Source organism: Vulpes lagopus, chromosome 3 (assembly GCF_018345385.1).
Source record: "Vulpes lagopus strain Blue_001 chromosome 3, ASM1834538v1, whole genome shotgun sequence".
In the NCBI taxonomy this organism is placed as follows: Eukaryota; Metazoa; Chordata; class Mammalia; order Carnivora; family Canidae; genus Vulpes; species Vulpes lagopus.
The window spans coordinates 111,353,997-111,372,198 of NC_054826.1; the positions used below are offsets into that span (position 1 = coordinate 111,353,997).

General features: G+C 46.6%; 1 protein-coding gene across 1 annotated transcript in view; it reads left to right on the forward strand.

The window, feature by feature from the left end:
* The window catches only part of COG7 (component of oligomeric golgi complex 7), a 74,776-nt gene extending 56,842 nt beyond the window's left edge, over window positions 1-17,934 (forward strand). The window contains exons 14-17 of the mRNA XM_041747976.1: window positions 5,347-5,430; window positions 9,097-9,211; window positions 14,675-14,818; window positions 17,521-17,934. Of these exons, the coding sequence (XP_041603910.1) occupies window positions 5,347-5,430; window positions 9,097-9,211; window positions 14,675-14,818; window positions 17,521-17,687 (510 nt within the window). The 3' untranslated portion in view covers window positions 17,688-17,934. The remainder of the gene's footprint in view (window positions 1-5,346; window positions 5,431-9,096; window positions 9,212-14,674; window positions 14,819-17,520) is intronic.
* The last annotated feature ends 268 nt before the right edge of the window (window positions 17,935-18,202 follow it).

An 18,202-nucleotide genomic window follows, 5' to 3' on the forward strand; every position in this document is an offset into this window, starting at 1 on the left:
GATGCTTTACTTTCATCCTGCTTCTTGGGATTATTATTATTGCTTGATTAATTTTCACCACTTGGAGCAGCTGTGCCTTCTCAGGAAGAAGTGAGGGAGATTATGTGCCACCGGATAGGTTGGGGCGGGTTGGGGCATTCTTTCCGTGAGCATTGGTTTTGGAATTGGAACTTCACCAGGGAGAGTACCTTACCAGATCTGATATGGTGATTTTGATGGGGGTTTGAGGGATTCTGCTGTGTTCTGTCCTTGATGCCTTTACTCTGGCTATTCCTGGGGTGCCTCGCTTCCCTCACCTTGCACCCTTTGCTGCTTGTCCTGACTCCTTTCAAGGGATTACCCATCAGTCACTTCTCTGCTGGCTCTGACTTCCACAGGTCTGGTCTCCTCACCACCATTTAGATTTCTGGGACAAAATTTTGAGAAAGACCCAGTTATGGGCCTTTAATAGCCAGGAGATCCTTTTCGGAAGCACCAAGAGCTCGTGGAACATGATTACACGTTGTTTGCCTCCTGTTGTCCTCTAGAAAGCATATGAGACCAGGGCTCAAGGGCCACTTACTCCTTCACTGTATGACCTGAGACCTCAGAGTCTGCAGATTTCTCTGGATCTCAGAAGCCCCATCCATGAAACAACGGTGTTGGACTAATGATTTCAGAGTTCCTTCTACCCCCCAAATTCCGGGATTTTCATTCATTATAATTTTCCTGCAGAATGCCATGGGGCTACTGCAGTCAGATTCTGCATTTCTGTTGTAGAGGTGGTGGTGGTGGTGGGGGAGCTGGAGGAGAGCCACTTCTGTCACAGCGCAGCAGAAGGGATGTCCCTGACATGGTCCCATCGCATCACGCGGCTTCCCATGAAGGCCTCATCTCATTAGATGGAGACACACTGATTCTGACCATGCAGATGTGAAGATTACATGACATTTCATAGATGATAGAACTTAGCCTTGCAGCGGCCACGGAGCAGATGCTTTATAAGGGCTGGCTTTCTTCTCTGTGAGTCTCATTTTTAAAGAGGAATGACAGTTTTTTAAAATAAAAATTGCACATATTCGTTTTCAGAAATTCAGGCAGTCCGGGATATTTCAGTGAAAAAAGCAATAGATCCTTTCAGAATCCCACAATATAGAAATCTGTGTGAACATGTGGTGCTCACCCCCCAGACACCTCTTTCTGCCCTCTGCCAGAGGTTGGAGGGGCACCAGGGGATAGATAGATCCATAGAAGAAGTGGAACTGTCCTATACATGCTGGTTTTTTTTAAAAAAACAAAACAAAATGTATACAATATAACATTTATTTGAACTTGACTAGAAAAGGAAGAGAAAGGAAGTGAAACCAAAGGGATGGTGGAACCTGGGATAATAGGTTCTTCCCTACAAAAGAGCAGCACCCAGAAGATCTCTCCGAAGTTGCACAAAAAGGATTATGAAAACCATTAAGAGCCTGGGGTCATTGTTTTTGGTTGGTCACACTTCCATTTTACATAGCTGCTGGTACTGATTGAGCAGCTTTGAAAGATGTGAGGGGATTAGCATTCTTTATAGTTCCCGTCCCCATTCCCCCACCTCCAGAGCTGGTTGCTTTTATTATTTTTCTTCTCTTAGAGCTTAAAAAAAATTTTTTTTTGAACTCCATCCAGCAATTTTATTGCCAGTAGTAATATCAGTGTAGCTGTTTTCAAAATATTTCACGTGTATTATAGGATAACACAAGTGATTTGTGGGAATGTTTATAATCAGGATCTTTTTTTTTTAACCTCTTTTTTTTATTCCAGTATAATTCACATACACTGTGAGTGTCAGGTATACAATATAGTGATTCAACGATTCTGCACCTGACTCAGTGCTTGTCATGACAAGTGTACTCCTGATCCCCTTCACCGGTTTCCTACATCCCCCCATCCCCCCCAAATCCTAACATCTTGACCTTCTGTTCTGGAAGCTCAGTTCTTACTACTGCTCTTCCAGCCCCACTTCTGCATTTCAGAGCTCACTGGTTGGTTGGACTCTTGTTGCTAGAATCCCTAGACCTCCCCAAGCCTCGCCATGACACCGAGGGGGGGGCCCTGGGAATGGAGGCGGGCAGCTCAGAGATTAGGAAGAGCTCTCCCAAGTTGCCAGCAGGAAAGCACACAACACAAAGGCAAGCACTTTAGCCTTACGGATTTGAAAAATTAAACCCTGGTCATTCAGTGTTTGCTTTTAATGTTTGCCAGTGAATTGTATTCCCCTTTCACATTTCAAGAATATCAACCAACACTATATTCCATTTCAAAATTGACTGTTGACGTTTGCCCACATTATCTGGTGACAGATGGGATAGAAAAGCCCATATGAAGGAAATTTTAAATACATTTTGAACAATTAAAACATAACCTGCAGCATTTCCCTGTTACCCTGCTTGCTAATAAGCACCTCCCTAGTTTGTCTCACCATCCACCGTCCCTTGTTCCAAACTGTGTTCCACTGTGGCCATTCTCCCCCTCTGCCCTCTGCTTGACCACTCTCCTCCTGCTCCTCATGGAGCCTTCCCAGGGCCTCTAGCCCCGCAGTGCTCATTCCCTGTATGTGCTGGGGGACACTGATCTTTCCCTGCCACTCAGCCCTTCAGTGTTGCTCCCATTCTTCTGGGCATCGTCCCTCTCCCACTAGTCTGCCTCCTTGGCCTGCGAGTCTCTGCAGAGACCCCACAGCTGGGGGCTGTCACCACAGCTCTCTTTGGCAATAATCACTATTGCATTATTCCTTCTTCTTAAAGAGGTCTCCCATCCATTTCCATGGCCCTGTTCTCGTTGAGGCATCTCCTTGTCTCCCAGCTGTTCCTGGAACTTTTTGTTTCCTCTCCCTCAATCCTCCCAAGTTGCTGCATTAATCTTCATAAAGCACCACTCTGATTTTGTCCCCCCCCCCCCATGTAGGACCTTGCCTGGCTCCTCAGGTCCAGTATAATAGTCTATCTTTAAAAACTTTATTAGGGAAGTTTCTGTACATATGCAGGAGTAGAGAGAAGAGTATGATGACCCCCATGTTCTCATCACTTCTCTTCAACATGATCAACTCCTGGCCGTCTGTCTTGTATATATCCCATCTCTAAAGTATAACAACTCTAAAAATAATCATAGTACCCAAATCACCCATGAGTTAGAAATGATTACTTAATATCATTAATCAGTGTTCAAATTTCCAGTTGTCATAAAAGTTATAATTTCACTGTTGCGGTCAGGATTCAGGTTCATTCTGCATGCTGGGATTGGTCAATGTGTCTTTTTATGAGCCACAGGTCACCTTTCTATCCCCTTCCCTCCATTTCCCTCTCTTCTTCTCTCTTCCCCTTCTCTCTCTCTCACTCTCTTACGATTTATTTGTTGAAAATAAAGCCCTTTCTTAGCCCACTGTTGAGAGAGATGCATTCCCCTTCTGGTCTTCCCTCTCTGCACTTCAGGCATCCTGCAGCCCACTCCTGTAATCACCCGGAGCCCTCCCTCCTCTGAACTCTTATGGTATCAAACTCTGCCTTTGTCTCAATCTCCCAAGTAGTAGTCTGTGCACATGTGCATGGTGGGAGGGACCCCTGTTCTCTGCAGCCACCTGATGGGGTATATAGCAGGGGAGTGTGTCAAGGGATCTTGGCTTATAAGATTGAGTCTTACATTTCTTTTCTTTTTTTCTTTTTAAATAATTTATTTATTTATTCATGAGAGACATGGAGAGACAGAGGCAGAGACACAGGCAGAGGGAGAAGCAGGCTCCAATGCAGGGAGCCTGATGTGGGACTCGATCCCTGGACTCCAGGATGACAACTTGGGCTGAAGGCAGGCGCTCAACTGCTAAGCCACTCAAGTGTCCCAAGTCTTATATTTCTTTGTCTCCTCTCTACCAAGCGGGACACGAGGCTCTGTACATCATGGGCACACAGTACATGTGGATGATCACAGTGTTTCTTCTCCATGGGGTGGGAGGTAACTGAAGAAAATTAGGCTATTTTGAAGCAGAGGAGGATTCTCAAGCAAGAACAGGAGTTTAGAAAACCCAGGTGGAGGTGGGGAAGAAAAGAACTTGTCTCAAGCAAAGAATATTAGAATTGAGCTGGTGCTGGGGAACATGGGGAGGGCAGCTGAGGCTTAGGCTGGGCCGGGAGCCCAGAGGTGGACGTGGTCATTACATTCCCGGAACGTTGCTTAAAGGATCAAGCAACCAGATGGCATCAGGTGGCTGCAGAGAACAGCTACAACGTGACCTGGGAGTCACTCCAGGAGTACAGCCAGAAAGAGCCTTGTTTTCCAGGCTGGCTCTAGGGTGACTCAGGTTGGAATTAAGAAACTAGATTCGTGCATGAAGGTGTGCCAAGCTGAACTCTGTAACCACACACGTGCTGGTAATTTGCCTGATTCTTGAGAGACTGCTGGGAAAGCTCACACAGTGATACCATAGACATTCCCATTTTATTTTTTTAATTTTATTTTTAATTTTTTAAAGATTATACTTATGCATTTGAGATAGAGATACAGAGAGAGAGAGAACACAAGCAGGGAGAGAGGCAGGGGGAGAAGCAGACTCCTCACTGAGCTGGGAGCCTGATGTGGGACTCGATCCCAGGATCCTGAGATCATGAGTCGGATGCTTAACCATTTGAGCCACCCAGGTGCACCGACGTTCTCATTTTAAATGTCAGAAGGAAGAGCATCTCCCCAGACAGAGGGATCACAGGGGACAGAGGGTCCCAGCTGGTGGGGTCTGGAGGTTCCTTCCCTTCCCTTTCCCTATGAGCTCTGAATCAGTTGAGAAATAGGTGCAGAAATCAGAAAGAAATAAAAGCAGTAAATAGTATGAGTGAATATGGTTTGGATATTCCTGCAGCCAGAAAGGGCTGCCCAGGCCTCCCTCCCAACGTAGGTATTTACATGGGGCCTCTGTGGAGGATTCGGGGCGGTCCTAGTCTCTAGAGTGCTGAAGACCCAGGAGTCAGGCTAGCTGTGCCCAGCAGCTCTTAAGCCCGTGTGCCCACCAGACTGAAGAAACTCGGACCATGAGACATCCATCTTCACAGACCGAGTGGGAACAACAGTTCTCAGCAAATAGTTCTATTAAGTAGGCAGGAGCTCCTGTTTAATGTATCTGCAGGAATCCAGAAAGAGAAAGAACTATTTTCTCTGTGGCAGGCTTCAGGGTGATGACTTGAGAAATACCTCGTCTGTTGAATAGTGATGATTCCCAAGGCTGTCTCCAACCAAAGACACCTGTAGGAATGCTGCATTCTCTGAGTATTTTCCTGTGTGTGGCACTTTCCGGGGCCCCCTGGCTTCTGTGACCTTGATTGCTTTCTCTCCTTTCTGCCCTAGAGCTGGAACACAGCAGGCATTGGCGAGACCCTGACCGACGACCTGCCTACCTTCAGTCTCACTCCCCTGGAGTACATCAGCAATGTAAGGGCTTCTGGGGGCTTTTCTCTGGGGTGGTTGTAGCAGTGTCCACCGTGCCTTGCCTTTTGATTCTGGCCCTTCTGGGAAAGTAGTCATTACCATGTTTGTGCTGTCTGAACCTTTGCTTTTGGGTAGCTGTCTTCTGTTACCAGGGCTTTAAGCAAAGGCAGCTGATGCCCTTATTAAATCAACTGACAACACAAGCTAATTTTAAAACCTTAACACATTCATACCCCTCCTCCATCTCTCCAGATGGGAAGTGTGACCCCCACCTAAGGGCATCACAGCCTGAATGCACATAGGAAATTCCGATTTGGAAGGACAGGAAGCAGGGGGCCAAATTCTTCTTTATGACTTTTCAGAGGAATACTGTAGATGTAGTTCTGAATTCAAATTCAGCCAATGTTTTAGTAACACCTACCCTGCCCCAAGCCCTGTGTGATGTTTTCATGTGTAATTTCACAGCAGGAAAGAAATCCCTTAAGGACTGTAGTTACAGAGGCTCCATATTAAAGAACAGAATTAACCCTGCTGGGAAACAGAGAACTTGGAGTCTTTTCCGCCTTCTCCATTCACCCCTGGGAGTGGACAGTTCCCCAGACGCCCGCATGTGGCCTTTCTTTTCACTCCTGCCTGCAGTCTAGCTCCTTTGCCCTTAGATGTCAGTGTGCATGACAGGCACCAGGAAGGAGTAATGTACTCCAAACACAGGTACCTCACACTGCGGGAGATTTCTGGCATTCTCTAGGGTGATTCTGAGATAAGCAACTTTTGCCTAAGGCTGTCACTTTAGAATCCACTGCTTTGTAAGTTATGAGTCTATTGTAAGAGATACAAAGGAATTTTAAAAGTAACTAGTGTACAGCTAGAAGTGTCCGGTGGTCCCACTGGCGGCAGCAAAGAGGATGGCATTGTTCTCTCTGTTCGTTGGGAGCAGTGTCAAGTTCAAAATGGCAATCACTTTCCTCCTGTTTTCCAAGGCAGTACCTGAGAACCTGTACTGATGAAGCTATTAAGATGTAGGTTGGGTCTTACAACCAATGGGAATAATCTTATTTTTAGAACTGAAACATTGTAGTACAATCTAAATTGATTCAGGAAACGATGTTGCTGAAGGGACCTGAGAGGTTATTGAATGATTTCACACTTGAGGTAATTGAGATGTGGAAGAGTAGGGGAGGCCCAGATTTGTTTCCAGGCCCTTTCCCACCTACCATGGCACCCCCCACCCCCAACCAGTTAGGGATTGTGCCTGGGGGCTGATGACCTGAACTCAGGAAGTGAGCACTTATCAGACACACGCTGTGTGTAAGGACAGTGTGAGGCTTTTATCAGTGTCGTGAGATAGTGCGTGGCCTAGACAGAATTTTATCTTGATAGCAACAAAGTGAGCTGGTTGGTGGTAGCATTTCACAGGCAAGCAGCAAGGCTGTGGAGGGGTGGTAGAGGGACCATTTATCCCGCAACCGCTCTGTTAGGACACCAGGTGCTTTATGCGTGTATCATATGACATTAATTTCATCCTTGGCACAGCCCTTTGAAGTGAGTATGAGGTTGGTCATCCTTCTGTCAGAGATGGTGACACCAGGAAGATCCCACAGTGGTAGAGCCAGAACTCAAACCCAAGTCCATCTGACCACAAAGCTCTTCATTTTTCCTGTGTCACTGAGCTTACCCAAACAGGATATCAAGGAGTATTTATTGAATATGTGGGAATAGTAGACAAATAGCCTCAGGCGCGATGGTAAGCATCCCTTTCCACATTGGTTTCCAAAAGATGAACATAGAACTCCCAAGAAAGACCAGGGGTCATGGAATCTGTCTAGGAACCACAGCAGTCTCCACAGGCTCCACCAACTAGCTGAAGTCCAAGATATCAGATGATTGAAATTTTGCACTTAAATGACACTTCACCTCTTTGGTGAACGCCCTCTCCCACACAGAGCCTCGTGGGCATTTTATAGAAGGGCGAAATAGGAGAAAATGCTTTGGAAAAAAAAAGAAAGGAAACTGAAAAAACAACATAGTTGCAAGGTATGATGATCCTGACGCTTCATTTCAGGCAAAACTGGGTGAGTGGATTTAGCTAGAATGTTATGACTACAGTCATGAAAGTCATACCAAATAGGAGTATGCCTGGGGTCCTTGCACAGAGTAGGTATTCAGGAAGTACCTGCCATGTGGAATTAGAAGGGAGAGATCCCAAGCCCAGAAGCCAGCTCCTTCTCTTTCTCTGGTCTTGTGGAAAAATGATGCATTTGTTGCCATTTTTAAGCTGAATTGTACAGTGGCATTTGTTACTAGTGAGGAAAGCAGCCCATGTGCCTAATTTGAGTAAGAGATTATACCAAGTTAAATGAAAAGAAAAAAATGCTGATTTCATTTATTTTACTATCTGTGTACCTCCTTAAAGGGAGAGCAAACTAACCATTTTGTTAGCATGATGGATCAGAGGATGTTGAGACTTACTACAACCAGCCCACATCCAATGTTTGGAAATGTTTGGAATCTCCTTCTGTGCTGGGAGATTTGGGGAGTCTGCCACCATGTAGATGTGTATGAGGCCAGGAGGGGAAGATCTTACTTGGATAATCTTTGGATTTTCAGTTTGCAGAATCAGTATCAACTCTAAGTTCAAACATATGGAATAAATATAGAACCAAAAAGAAGCAGCAATAGGCTCAAAGACCTTTTTAAAAAACAAAAACAAAAACTAAAGCAGTATGTTGTAATCTGAAAATCAATTTTATTTTGAAACAAAAATGTACACTTAAAATGCAAAACAGTTATGAATTTTAATAGAAACTGGCATCTAAAGTATACCCATAATGGCCAAGTCATGTGCATCTGATAAATACGTGATAAGCATTGTATTATTTGTGGGCTCATCCCAAATGTTTTGTAATCCTGTCTTTTCCAATTCCCCATTAGCCAAGAAGGTGTTGTCGATCTCTATTTCTTGAGTTTGTATTATGAAAACAATACAGTTTTCCATACAAATTAATTTATAATTATTAATGGCTTTTTTTTCCCAACAAAATTCCTTCTTTCTCTTAGTTAGATCACTTCTAAAGGAGAGACCCACAGCCAAATCCAGAAGACAGGATTTGGATTCTTAGTTGGCCCTGCACTTGTCAATGTTAGCATCCTACTGGTTTTGCATCTATGAATAGTAATAATTTATATTTATTTGTGCAAGTGCTTATTGGTGTCCATTACCTCATTTGAAGTAAAGATTGCACTGAATGCATTCCAAGAATAGTGGAGCCATTAGTGTGAGGATGAATCTGTGATACACATGCAAATTGCCATTGATTTTTTGAAGGTCCCGTCATAGCAGTATTAGCACACATGGGAAAGATCAGAGTTGGGATCGCCCCAGGTCACGTGCTTTTGTTTGTCCTCTGTTTGCCTTCTTTTTTTTTTTTTTTTAAGATTTTACCTATTTATTCATGAGAGACACGCAGAAAGAGGGAGAAGCAGGCTCAGTGCAGGGAGCCTGATGTGGGACTCGATCCTGGGACTCCAGGATCACGCTCTGGGCTGAAGGCAGGTGCTAAACCGCTGAGCCACTTGGGCTGCCCCTCTGTTTGTCTTCACATGAATATACTGCAGAAATAATTAGCTGTGTGTGGCAATGTGGACTGAAAGTGCTTTCCTGTGTTTCAGATTGGGCAGTATATCATGTCCCTCCCTCTGAATCTTGAGCCTTTTGTGACTCAGGAGGACTCTGCTTTGGAGCTGGCTCTGCACGCTGGGAAGCTGCCCTTTCCTCCTGAGCAAGGTGAGAGAGGCTTGCCTGAAAGCCAGGAGGGGTTTAGCTGGAGCTCCCTGATCCTTAGCACACACCTCTCTCCAGACTCCCACTGAGGGAATTGTTGAACATCTAAAATAGGGACAGGAAAGATGGGGTCCACCTTTTATACCCCCTGAGGAACTTTTGCAGGACAGAGCAGATTAGAGAGAGGGCCTCTGGACCCTCTCACTGTATGCGGAGCATCCCTGGGGAGGAACTCAGCTGGGGAGGCAGTGGCAGAGCCAGGGTTACACAAGCTCTGGGGGCAAGAATCCCACCAGGCCAGTGCGAGCTTCCTCTCTGTGGACCACGTGCCAAGTAAAGCAGCATCCAAAAGAACATAACTTGTTATGACAAGTTATGTTAGGACAAACATAAGCTCATCACCATGGAGGTGACGTTTCCTCTCCAGATGTTTCTGGCCACAGCTTGTTCTCAGCTCCCTAATGCTTCTCAGTCTCTAAACTGACAGAGTGAAGATATAACAGATTAAAACTTTTCCTTTTTCTCATTATCTGGGCCCAGGTTTGAATAGGGACCACATACTTTCTGATCCAAAGTCATCTTATTCCTAATATGGGATATTCTAGGCCTTCCTTTGTAAGGCTGAGCAAACAGAAGAATCACATGGTATATAAAAGATTTCAGCAGCTTACTAAAAGGTGCCACACTGAAAATAAAATCACATTGACTAAAAATAAAGGGATGTGAAAAGGCATCCCATGTAAATCCAAAAAAAGAAAGCAAGGTGATGAAGTTGAATCAGAGCAAAAGATAAAAGCCAGGCCAAAGTGACCCGTTATGTTGATAAAAGGCAGGTTCCGCAGCAAGCTTCTGACAGATAGATATACTTACATGTCAGATAACACAGCACAGCTTCTGAACAAGAAGCTGCCAGACATAGACTGAGAATTCTCTTGCCAGTTAATTATGCAAGTAAAATAATCATAACTCTATGAATGTCCATCCCAGCATTGTTTATAAAAACAAAACATTGAAAAGAAAAATAAATGTGAAATTGTAGAGATTGGTTAAAACTTTTTGATATCCATATAGTGAAATGGATAAAAGAATATTATAAAATTGTAAAAAAATATTGTAAAATATATTTAATGACTTATACAGAGAATCTCTTCCGTATGTGCCCCCACATATAAAGATATTCACGGTGACTTGCAAATAGCCCCAATCTAGCAGCAACTCAAGCGTCTGTCCACAGTAAAATGGATATGTGCTTTATGATGCACTCAATGAAATGCAGCATTAAGACTGAATGAGCTGCGGTGACACATGAATGATTCTCACCCTTTCATTATTGAACAAAGAACTAAGAAAGAATGCTTATAGCCAAGCCAGAGGACAAGGTGGGGGATGCAGACATGGCGAGAAGCTTCAGAGCAGGGCAAGAGAGGGCTCCCCGGGACCAGGCTGGTGGCTGCCTGCTGCATATGCATGGGGGGCAGGTGGCAGGCACCCTCGGGGTTCTTGACCAGGGAGGTGGGTATATGCCACTGACTTTCTAGTTGTTCTCCAAAACATAGGTAGCATGTTGTATGCATTCTACCAGATGTGTGACAGCTCGCACTTATTTAAACAAAGAAAACCAAAGATTGGACCTGGGGATGGGAGAATAAATTATTAAAGACTGTGTACATCAGTCTGTATCAAGAGTCAAAGTAAACCTAACATCTTGACTCAGCAGTCCCTCTTCCAGATGTCCATCCTAGAGAAATCCATGTTTATGTGCCCATGGAGGTTATCATTGCAGAACTGTTTGTGACAGCAAAAGATTGGAAACAACTCAAATATCTGCTTCTCAGGAAGTAGTTAAGTATATTGTGACATATACATGACATACGTATTTTCTTTAAAATCTTCTCTATAAGAAGAGAGGTAGACCTATCTGTACTTAGAGATGACATCTTCAAAAAAATATTGCTCTCTTACTAAGACAAGAAAGATCTTTCATTGTTAAGACAAAAAAGGCAAGACACAAAGTAACATATACAACATGACTTCTGTTTTGTAAAAACCCAACCCTGTGTATTTCTACATGTACATATGTCTGTAAAAGCATAGAAAACAGGTTTGGAAGGATGTATCTGAAGCTGGTCACAGTGGCTCTGTCTGGGCAGGGCGTGGGAGGTACAGTGGGAACGATGTTTACTTTTTATTCACTATAGTTCTGTATCGTCTGAAAAATTTTTATAAGACTCTATATTTTGTATAAAAAGTATATGTATCCTGAAATGTTGACAGTAGTTATCATAAAAAATCTTCCATCTATTTGCTAATATACTTTCTAAATTCTAAAAAAAAGTTTCTTTTTTTCATAGACATTTCCTGCATGTACATATGCATGTGCGCGCGCACACACATGCACACATGGGGTGTCAGACCAGTACAGTCAAGCCCCAGGTACTCCTCCTTGTCTGGCATCCAGAATGGCTTCTTGTTTTATATGTTCCTCTCATATATATATTTTTTGAGAATATTTAAATCAAATCCTAGGCATCCTATTATTTCACACATAAATACACCAATAGGTATCCAAGAGTCAGACACTCAACCAACTTGGAGCCACCCAGGTGCCCCAACGTCATGTATCTCTTATTGATGCGGATTAAATTCAAGCTCAAACTCTTTGGCAAGAAAACAGTGGTGCCATGTCTCTATCTGTTGCATCACACCAGGAAGAGCATAAAGTCTTATTGTCCCACTGCAAATAAATACATACAGGTTTAGTTAAACTGTAATTGTTTTCAGTCATTCATTCACTTAAGAGATTTTTATTAATTGCTTACTCTGTGCTAGGCCGTTGCTTTGGGCATTGTTAAGAGGGAAAAAACTCCAACCATAAAGTAAAATTGTAACAGTGGTAGAAAACAACAAGTCCATCTGGGTCTTTTTCTTTTCTTTTCCCTTCTTTTTTCTTTTCTTTTTTCTTTTCTTTTCTACCCCCTCCCTTTCAACATGATATTACAGAAAATCTCAAACATACAGAAAACTGGGAAGAATTACCCAGGAGATTTCTAGCAAGTTAACCTTTGCAAGTTTTAAGAACTTTAAAGTTTAAGACAGTGAGCAGCCAGTAGGAACTTTTAGGCTTAGATAAATGAGTTTTCCTAAGCCGTGTGGTTTACAAGGGAGTTTTAAAAAATCTCTGCATAGTTTTTTCCCAGAAGGAAATTGAATGTTGGGAACTCAGAAGTGGTATGTCCAGAGGTCACCCATAGGATGTGTGTTACAGCAGGGGAATTTGCAAGAGAACTATAATCTCTGTGCTTACCACGTCCCCTCCCTCAGTGGGGATGCCGAGTTTGGGCCTGCAGTGGGGCGGGCTCCCGCAGGGGCAGCCAGATGTGGTGCTGGGCCCTGCGGAGGCTCCCTTCTCTGTGGCTGGGGTTACGGGCAAAGGGGACAGCCTGGTGGGCCCAGGCACAGAGTGGCCCTGTGGGGAGTGTGGCCCAGGTAGGTCGGGGCCAGACATTCCCACAGTAAGACTCAAAAGCTGATGCGCTGCTGAGCCCACTTCATTGGGCTGGCCTTTTAACACCCTTCCTTCTTGAGATTTCTTTTCTGTCCTACATTTTGTATATTTTGCTCCCATATCTTGGTTCTTGCCCTTGCCCTCTGACTAATTATTCCTGGCCTGCTTAAGAACCCCCAGGGCCCCTGGAACCTATGAGATGAGATCCAGCTCCACCCTGGCCTGGGATTGGAGACCCTTCTGGATCCCACCCAGTTAGGGCACACAGTCCTGTCTCCTGCCCCCACATGCTCACACTCTAGCTGCTCTGAAGGATTTTTTTCTCAGTTTTTAAAAATTATAAACTTTTCTGAGTAGAAATCTACTACCCTGAGACCCACTAACATCTAAGGAACTACTACTGTCCAGTGCGCCTTTCTCCACAGATTTGCCTGCACACGCACTCCATAAGCAGGACCATCTCACATGTGCTGTTTACCCTGGCCATTTCTTTCAAACAGTGTTGGTGATGTCTGTCCAGAATGCTCTTTCTCCTCGCGTGTACTCGGCAAACAGTCCATTGGTGCACTCGAAGCCTGGGTGTGAACTCTCAATTCTGGGCTCTTGTCAATCTTTGGCAATGCCCTTGCTGCAGCACCAGCTTCACTGTGTGGAGGGTCTTGTTTGAGCCCTGGCCTGCGAGGTTCATCCCTTTCTGGGCCAGAGTTCTCTGGCAATGAGGTTTATCCCCCAGACCCTGCCTTGCTGCGTTTTTTGCCACACTACTACCAGGCCAGCAGTCCGTTTCCAGGTGGAGGCCCTAGATCACACTTTCTTATCCTCATGCTCATTTATGCTCATCCTGTTTTCGTGTTTTACTTTTTTAGTTTGTGTCTGTTGTACAGATGCTACATGTAAAACAAGGTCACAATTTTAAAAAGAATAAATAATGGCATCCCACCCTTGAACTCAGTGGTATTTCCATTTTCCCGAGTGCAGATGGTATTTGACCAGATGGTAGCTTTATGTTCTGTATTATTATTAGCAGTCGTGGTGTAGTAGCATTTTGCTTATCTTCTCCTAAATGTATTATTCACTGCTCGTCCCCATACTTTTTTTGTTGTTTTAGTGTCCGGTGTCCCCCTCCTTGCCTAGAGTTCAGGCCTGTCTGGCCAGAGTGGCCGCTTCATCTCTGCGTCACCCCGCCCCAGCCTGATGGGCTCTCCCTGCATGGGCCTGTCACATCAAAACCTTGCTGGGGACCTACAGTCATTGCCTGTTTGCCCTGACATGGGGTCCACGTGATTCTCAGGGTGCCCTCCGTGGCCCAGCCCTGTTACCCCAACGTTGCCCCCTCCTACTCTGCATACATATTCCTTCTGCCTCCCCATGAGTGATATGGCACTGAGAGTCACCGTGTGTGTGGCTTTACAAGTGTGCCACACTCTTGGCGCTTGAGGCCCAATCGAGGCCTCAAGTGATTCCCGCCACAGTCCCACAAAGTTGGGCTCTGAGAGATTGGGGAGCACCCCGCTCATCAGTGCTGAATGGCCCTGGGCCAGGTCTCAGTTCTGATGTGCTGCCCGTGTGTTGACCATTGCCATCTGTCTGTCCCCTGTAGGCCACACCAGCTCACCTGCCTTCTCAGCTGGCGTGGGCTGCCTTCTCACAAGATCCCCCTCCTGCCTTTCCTCCCAGTCTGCACTGGCCTGCACTGAGTTCCCATCTTTGAGAACACAGAGATCGCTCTCCCCCACCTGACTGTCTCCTCTCCTGAATCTTCTCTGTGCTCCATCCATACCAGTTGGCCTAAAATATAATTGCTCTCTGTTCTGTGTGTTGCCCACCGAGACTGTAGCTTCTTGGCATATTTGGGCCTATGGCACCTGTCGTGGGCCTAGTCTCCTGGGGGTAAAAGCTGCTGGTGGTGGGTAAAAGCTCCCGAGGTTGGTTTCCTCTGGTGACCTTCTCTCCTTCTGCAGGGGACGAATTGCCCGAGTTGGACAACATGGCTGACAACTGGCTGGGCTCCATTGCTAGAGCCACAATGCAAACCTACTGTGATGTGATCCTGCAGATCCCCGAGCTAACCCCGCACTCCACCAAGCAGCTGGCCACCGACATCGGTGGGTGCCCCTGGGACAGGCAGTGGGAGGGATAGCTGTGACCCATTGCATCTGGTGGTGCCCCCCACCCTCCAGCTCTCCCCTTGACTTCACCTCTGGGTTTGGATGTGGAATTGGTTAAAAATGCAGATTCTCTAGGCCTCACCCCAGAGATTCTGGCCTAGTAAGTCTGGGTTGAAGGATGGACATCTGTATTTTGAAAAATATCATGGGGAATTCTGATAGGCCATGGCAGCCAAGAGTCTTTGAGGGGGGCTTCTGTGAGGTGAGTTGAAGTGAGGGACACAGACTCATGTTTGCTCCCTTGCCTTCTGCTGCATCTGTATAGTCACCTGAACCCAAGCTGATTAAGCTGTCACCATGCACCAGACATACCAGGCGTTGAGCCAAGCCCTTATACTCACATCTTAGGCCACCTCAAGAGCTCCCCTGTGAGGTCAGTGCATAGTGCAGGTCTCCCATCCCCCGGCATGGTAAGGACTCGGAGGCACAGGGCAGTTGGATAACTAGGCCACCTACGATACCTGCATGCCTCCCAGGGCAGAGGGGCATGTGCCTACCCGCTCCTGTCTCCATAGGCAGTGCTCTGAGGTTGTGGGTGCTGCAAGCAGGTGCAAGGGGGTCTCTCTACTTTCTTGGTATCATTCCATTGACCTTCCTGCTCCTTAGCTGAAGAAGCTCTTGGGGTGGTTGGGGAGAGGTTGGTAGGAGCCTCAAAGATCAGCTCCCTGGGGACCCAGACAGAGCTATGACCTGGATGACCACTTTGCTACAGAACTAGAAATAAGGTACCTCTGTCTGGGTCCCAGGGCCGCTAGCGAGCCAGGCCTAGAATCCAGGTGTCCCGACTTCACTCTGCAGTCAGCTCTCAGTACATACAGAGGAACGGCCATGCTCAGGAAGGAAGGGTGAGGAGATTTGTGGGTTCATAGGTGGTGCCTGTTAATACAGGCAGGAGCATGGAGGACAGAACCACTCGACATGGGTGGGATGCGGATAGTGCCCCTCGATTTCAGCTGTCCATGTTATTTCTCCCTCTGTTCCACTGCCCTTCACATCTGTTCCCCATTCCGCACTGACCGAGCAGCCTTTATGTGCCAGCCATGGTGCTTGGAGCTTTAGACCATCTCTGGGCCTACTGAGCTGACACTGTTGGCCATGTGGTTAGGAGCCAGGAGACTAACACTGGCACGTGAAGCTACCAGGTGGTTACACTAAAGAGAGAGCAGGAGGTCAGTGGCCTCCTTAAAGACAAATCCAAAACAAAACTGTGCTGGCCAAACAGAAGATGTCACGGTAGACCATGGGCTGTCACAGTGCAGCTCCTGGCTCCCGGTTGAGTGGAGCTCAGTGTCATGGATACACTTGCGCAGGCGACAGGTGCCTGGCCGTTTGCTGGCGCCTTTCCTGGGAAGCAGCTCACCCTGAGTTGGATATGAGTCAGCCCGCCCGCCAGGGCAGAGCAGGCACCTTCTGTGGAACCTGCCCTATGCTGGGCCTTCCAGAAGACCTGAGAGAAGATGTTAGCCATGCCTGGAGCTGCAGTCCAGTCCGCCAGAAGAGTGTAACCGGTCAGTGGACAGAAAATGAGCAGGGGCCTGCGGGGTCTGCCATCTGCCACCCTTTAGGGTAGGACGATGAAGGAACCAGAGGACGCTGCAGAGTGCTCCCCTCAGGGCTGACTTGGACCTGCCCCGGAAGGAGGAAGTCAAGGCTGCACTCATTTATCACCTGTGACACATCAGCTCTTCCCGTGGCCTTTGGCCCCTTTCATCCTCTCGTCAATGCAGCATCGGGGATGGATGCAGGGACTCAGAGAGGAAAGGCTTCACCGAGCTCACCCCCACCTTGGAAACCACTTTTCTCCCTCCCCATTCTGCCGGTGTTGCCCAGGCTTGCCTAGTGTTTAGCGTCATGGAGCTACTTTTCAGGACAGAGTCCCTGAGCCCTCTCTTAGAGATTCTCACTGACATGGTCTGGGGTGGGCTCAGGAATCTGTCTCTAACTAGGACCCCAAGGGGTAAAGTGGGAAATATGGGAACTGTACCAGGCCACTGCCTCAGACACTGTCCTTGTCTTCATAGTGGGGCTTGTGCTGGGAAGCTGTTGTCACTGCTCATATAAGCCCATGTGTCCCCGGACTCCTTCGGTTCTCCATGTGGTCAGTGGGCCCGCTGGGGAGTGTGGCCAGTAACTCAGGAGTCCCAGCATAGGTCATAGATCCAGCTGGAGCGTTGAGTGTGCAGTAGGTAGTAGGGCATGGCCATGGGGTTGACTACTCCCTTAGTCAACTAGAATTCCTGCATTTGGGCCAGGCTGACAGTAGGTTTTGTTTTTTTGGAGGAATTTTATGTATTTATGAGCAGGGAGGAGGGGCAGAGGGAGAGGGAGAGAGAGAAAATCCCAAGCTGACTGTGCTGAGCGCAGAGCCTGATGATGCAGGGACAGATCCCACAACCCTGAGATCATGACCTGAAATCAAGAGTTGGACCCTCAACCAAGTGCCCCCAAGCTGACAGTAGGTTTAATCCTCTTGGAAAACCCCTCAGAGTAAAGACCTGGCTGCTGGGGGCAGAGCAGACACCTGGAATTGGGGGGGTTTGGGGTGGATGTCTGTATCTCACTCATGGAGGCTATTAGGGCTCCGTCTTACCTGGTGCAAAACCTGTTGAGCTGTGTGCGTCTGCTCCTCCTCCCCACAGACTATCTGATCAATGTGATGGATGCCCTGGGCCTGCAGCCATCCCGCACGCTCCAGAACATCGTGACGCTCTTGAAGACCAAACCTGAGGATTACAGGCAGGTCAGCAAAGGCCTGCCCCGTCGCCTTGCCACCACGGTGGCTGCCATGCGGAATGTGGACTACTGACCACCCCCTGTACCTGGTTGAGAAGAGGCCCAAAGCTGGGGTTTTGGGGTCACAGCAACTCTTCAGAATGGATTTGCTCAAAAATTCTGCCTGGTACTGGGCAGGATTTCAAAACGACTTGCTTCATTTGTATAATCCAAAAAAAAAAAAGTTGTAAATTAGAAGCATATTATTCATTAGAGTTTTCAGATGATTTTCTAAATGATCTGATCTTGAAAACAGAATTGATAAATACTGTGAAATGAAAGAAGGCTGTTTTTCTCCCTTTGCTCAGTGAATATTTGGTGCCTCCCATGTGCCATCTCTACACACGGGATACCGGTCGGGAAGGAGGGAGAGAATCCCCAGATAAACCAACAAAGAAGAAGATGTCAGATGGTGGTGCCAGGGAAAAAAAGTGCATCTGGGTGGAGGACAGCCCCCAGATCAGAGCCGTGCATGGCAGTGAGGGACCAGTGCCTACCAGGCCCTGGGGCATGTCCAAAAGGTCAGCGGCTTGGAAGTAAGAAGTCACA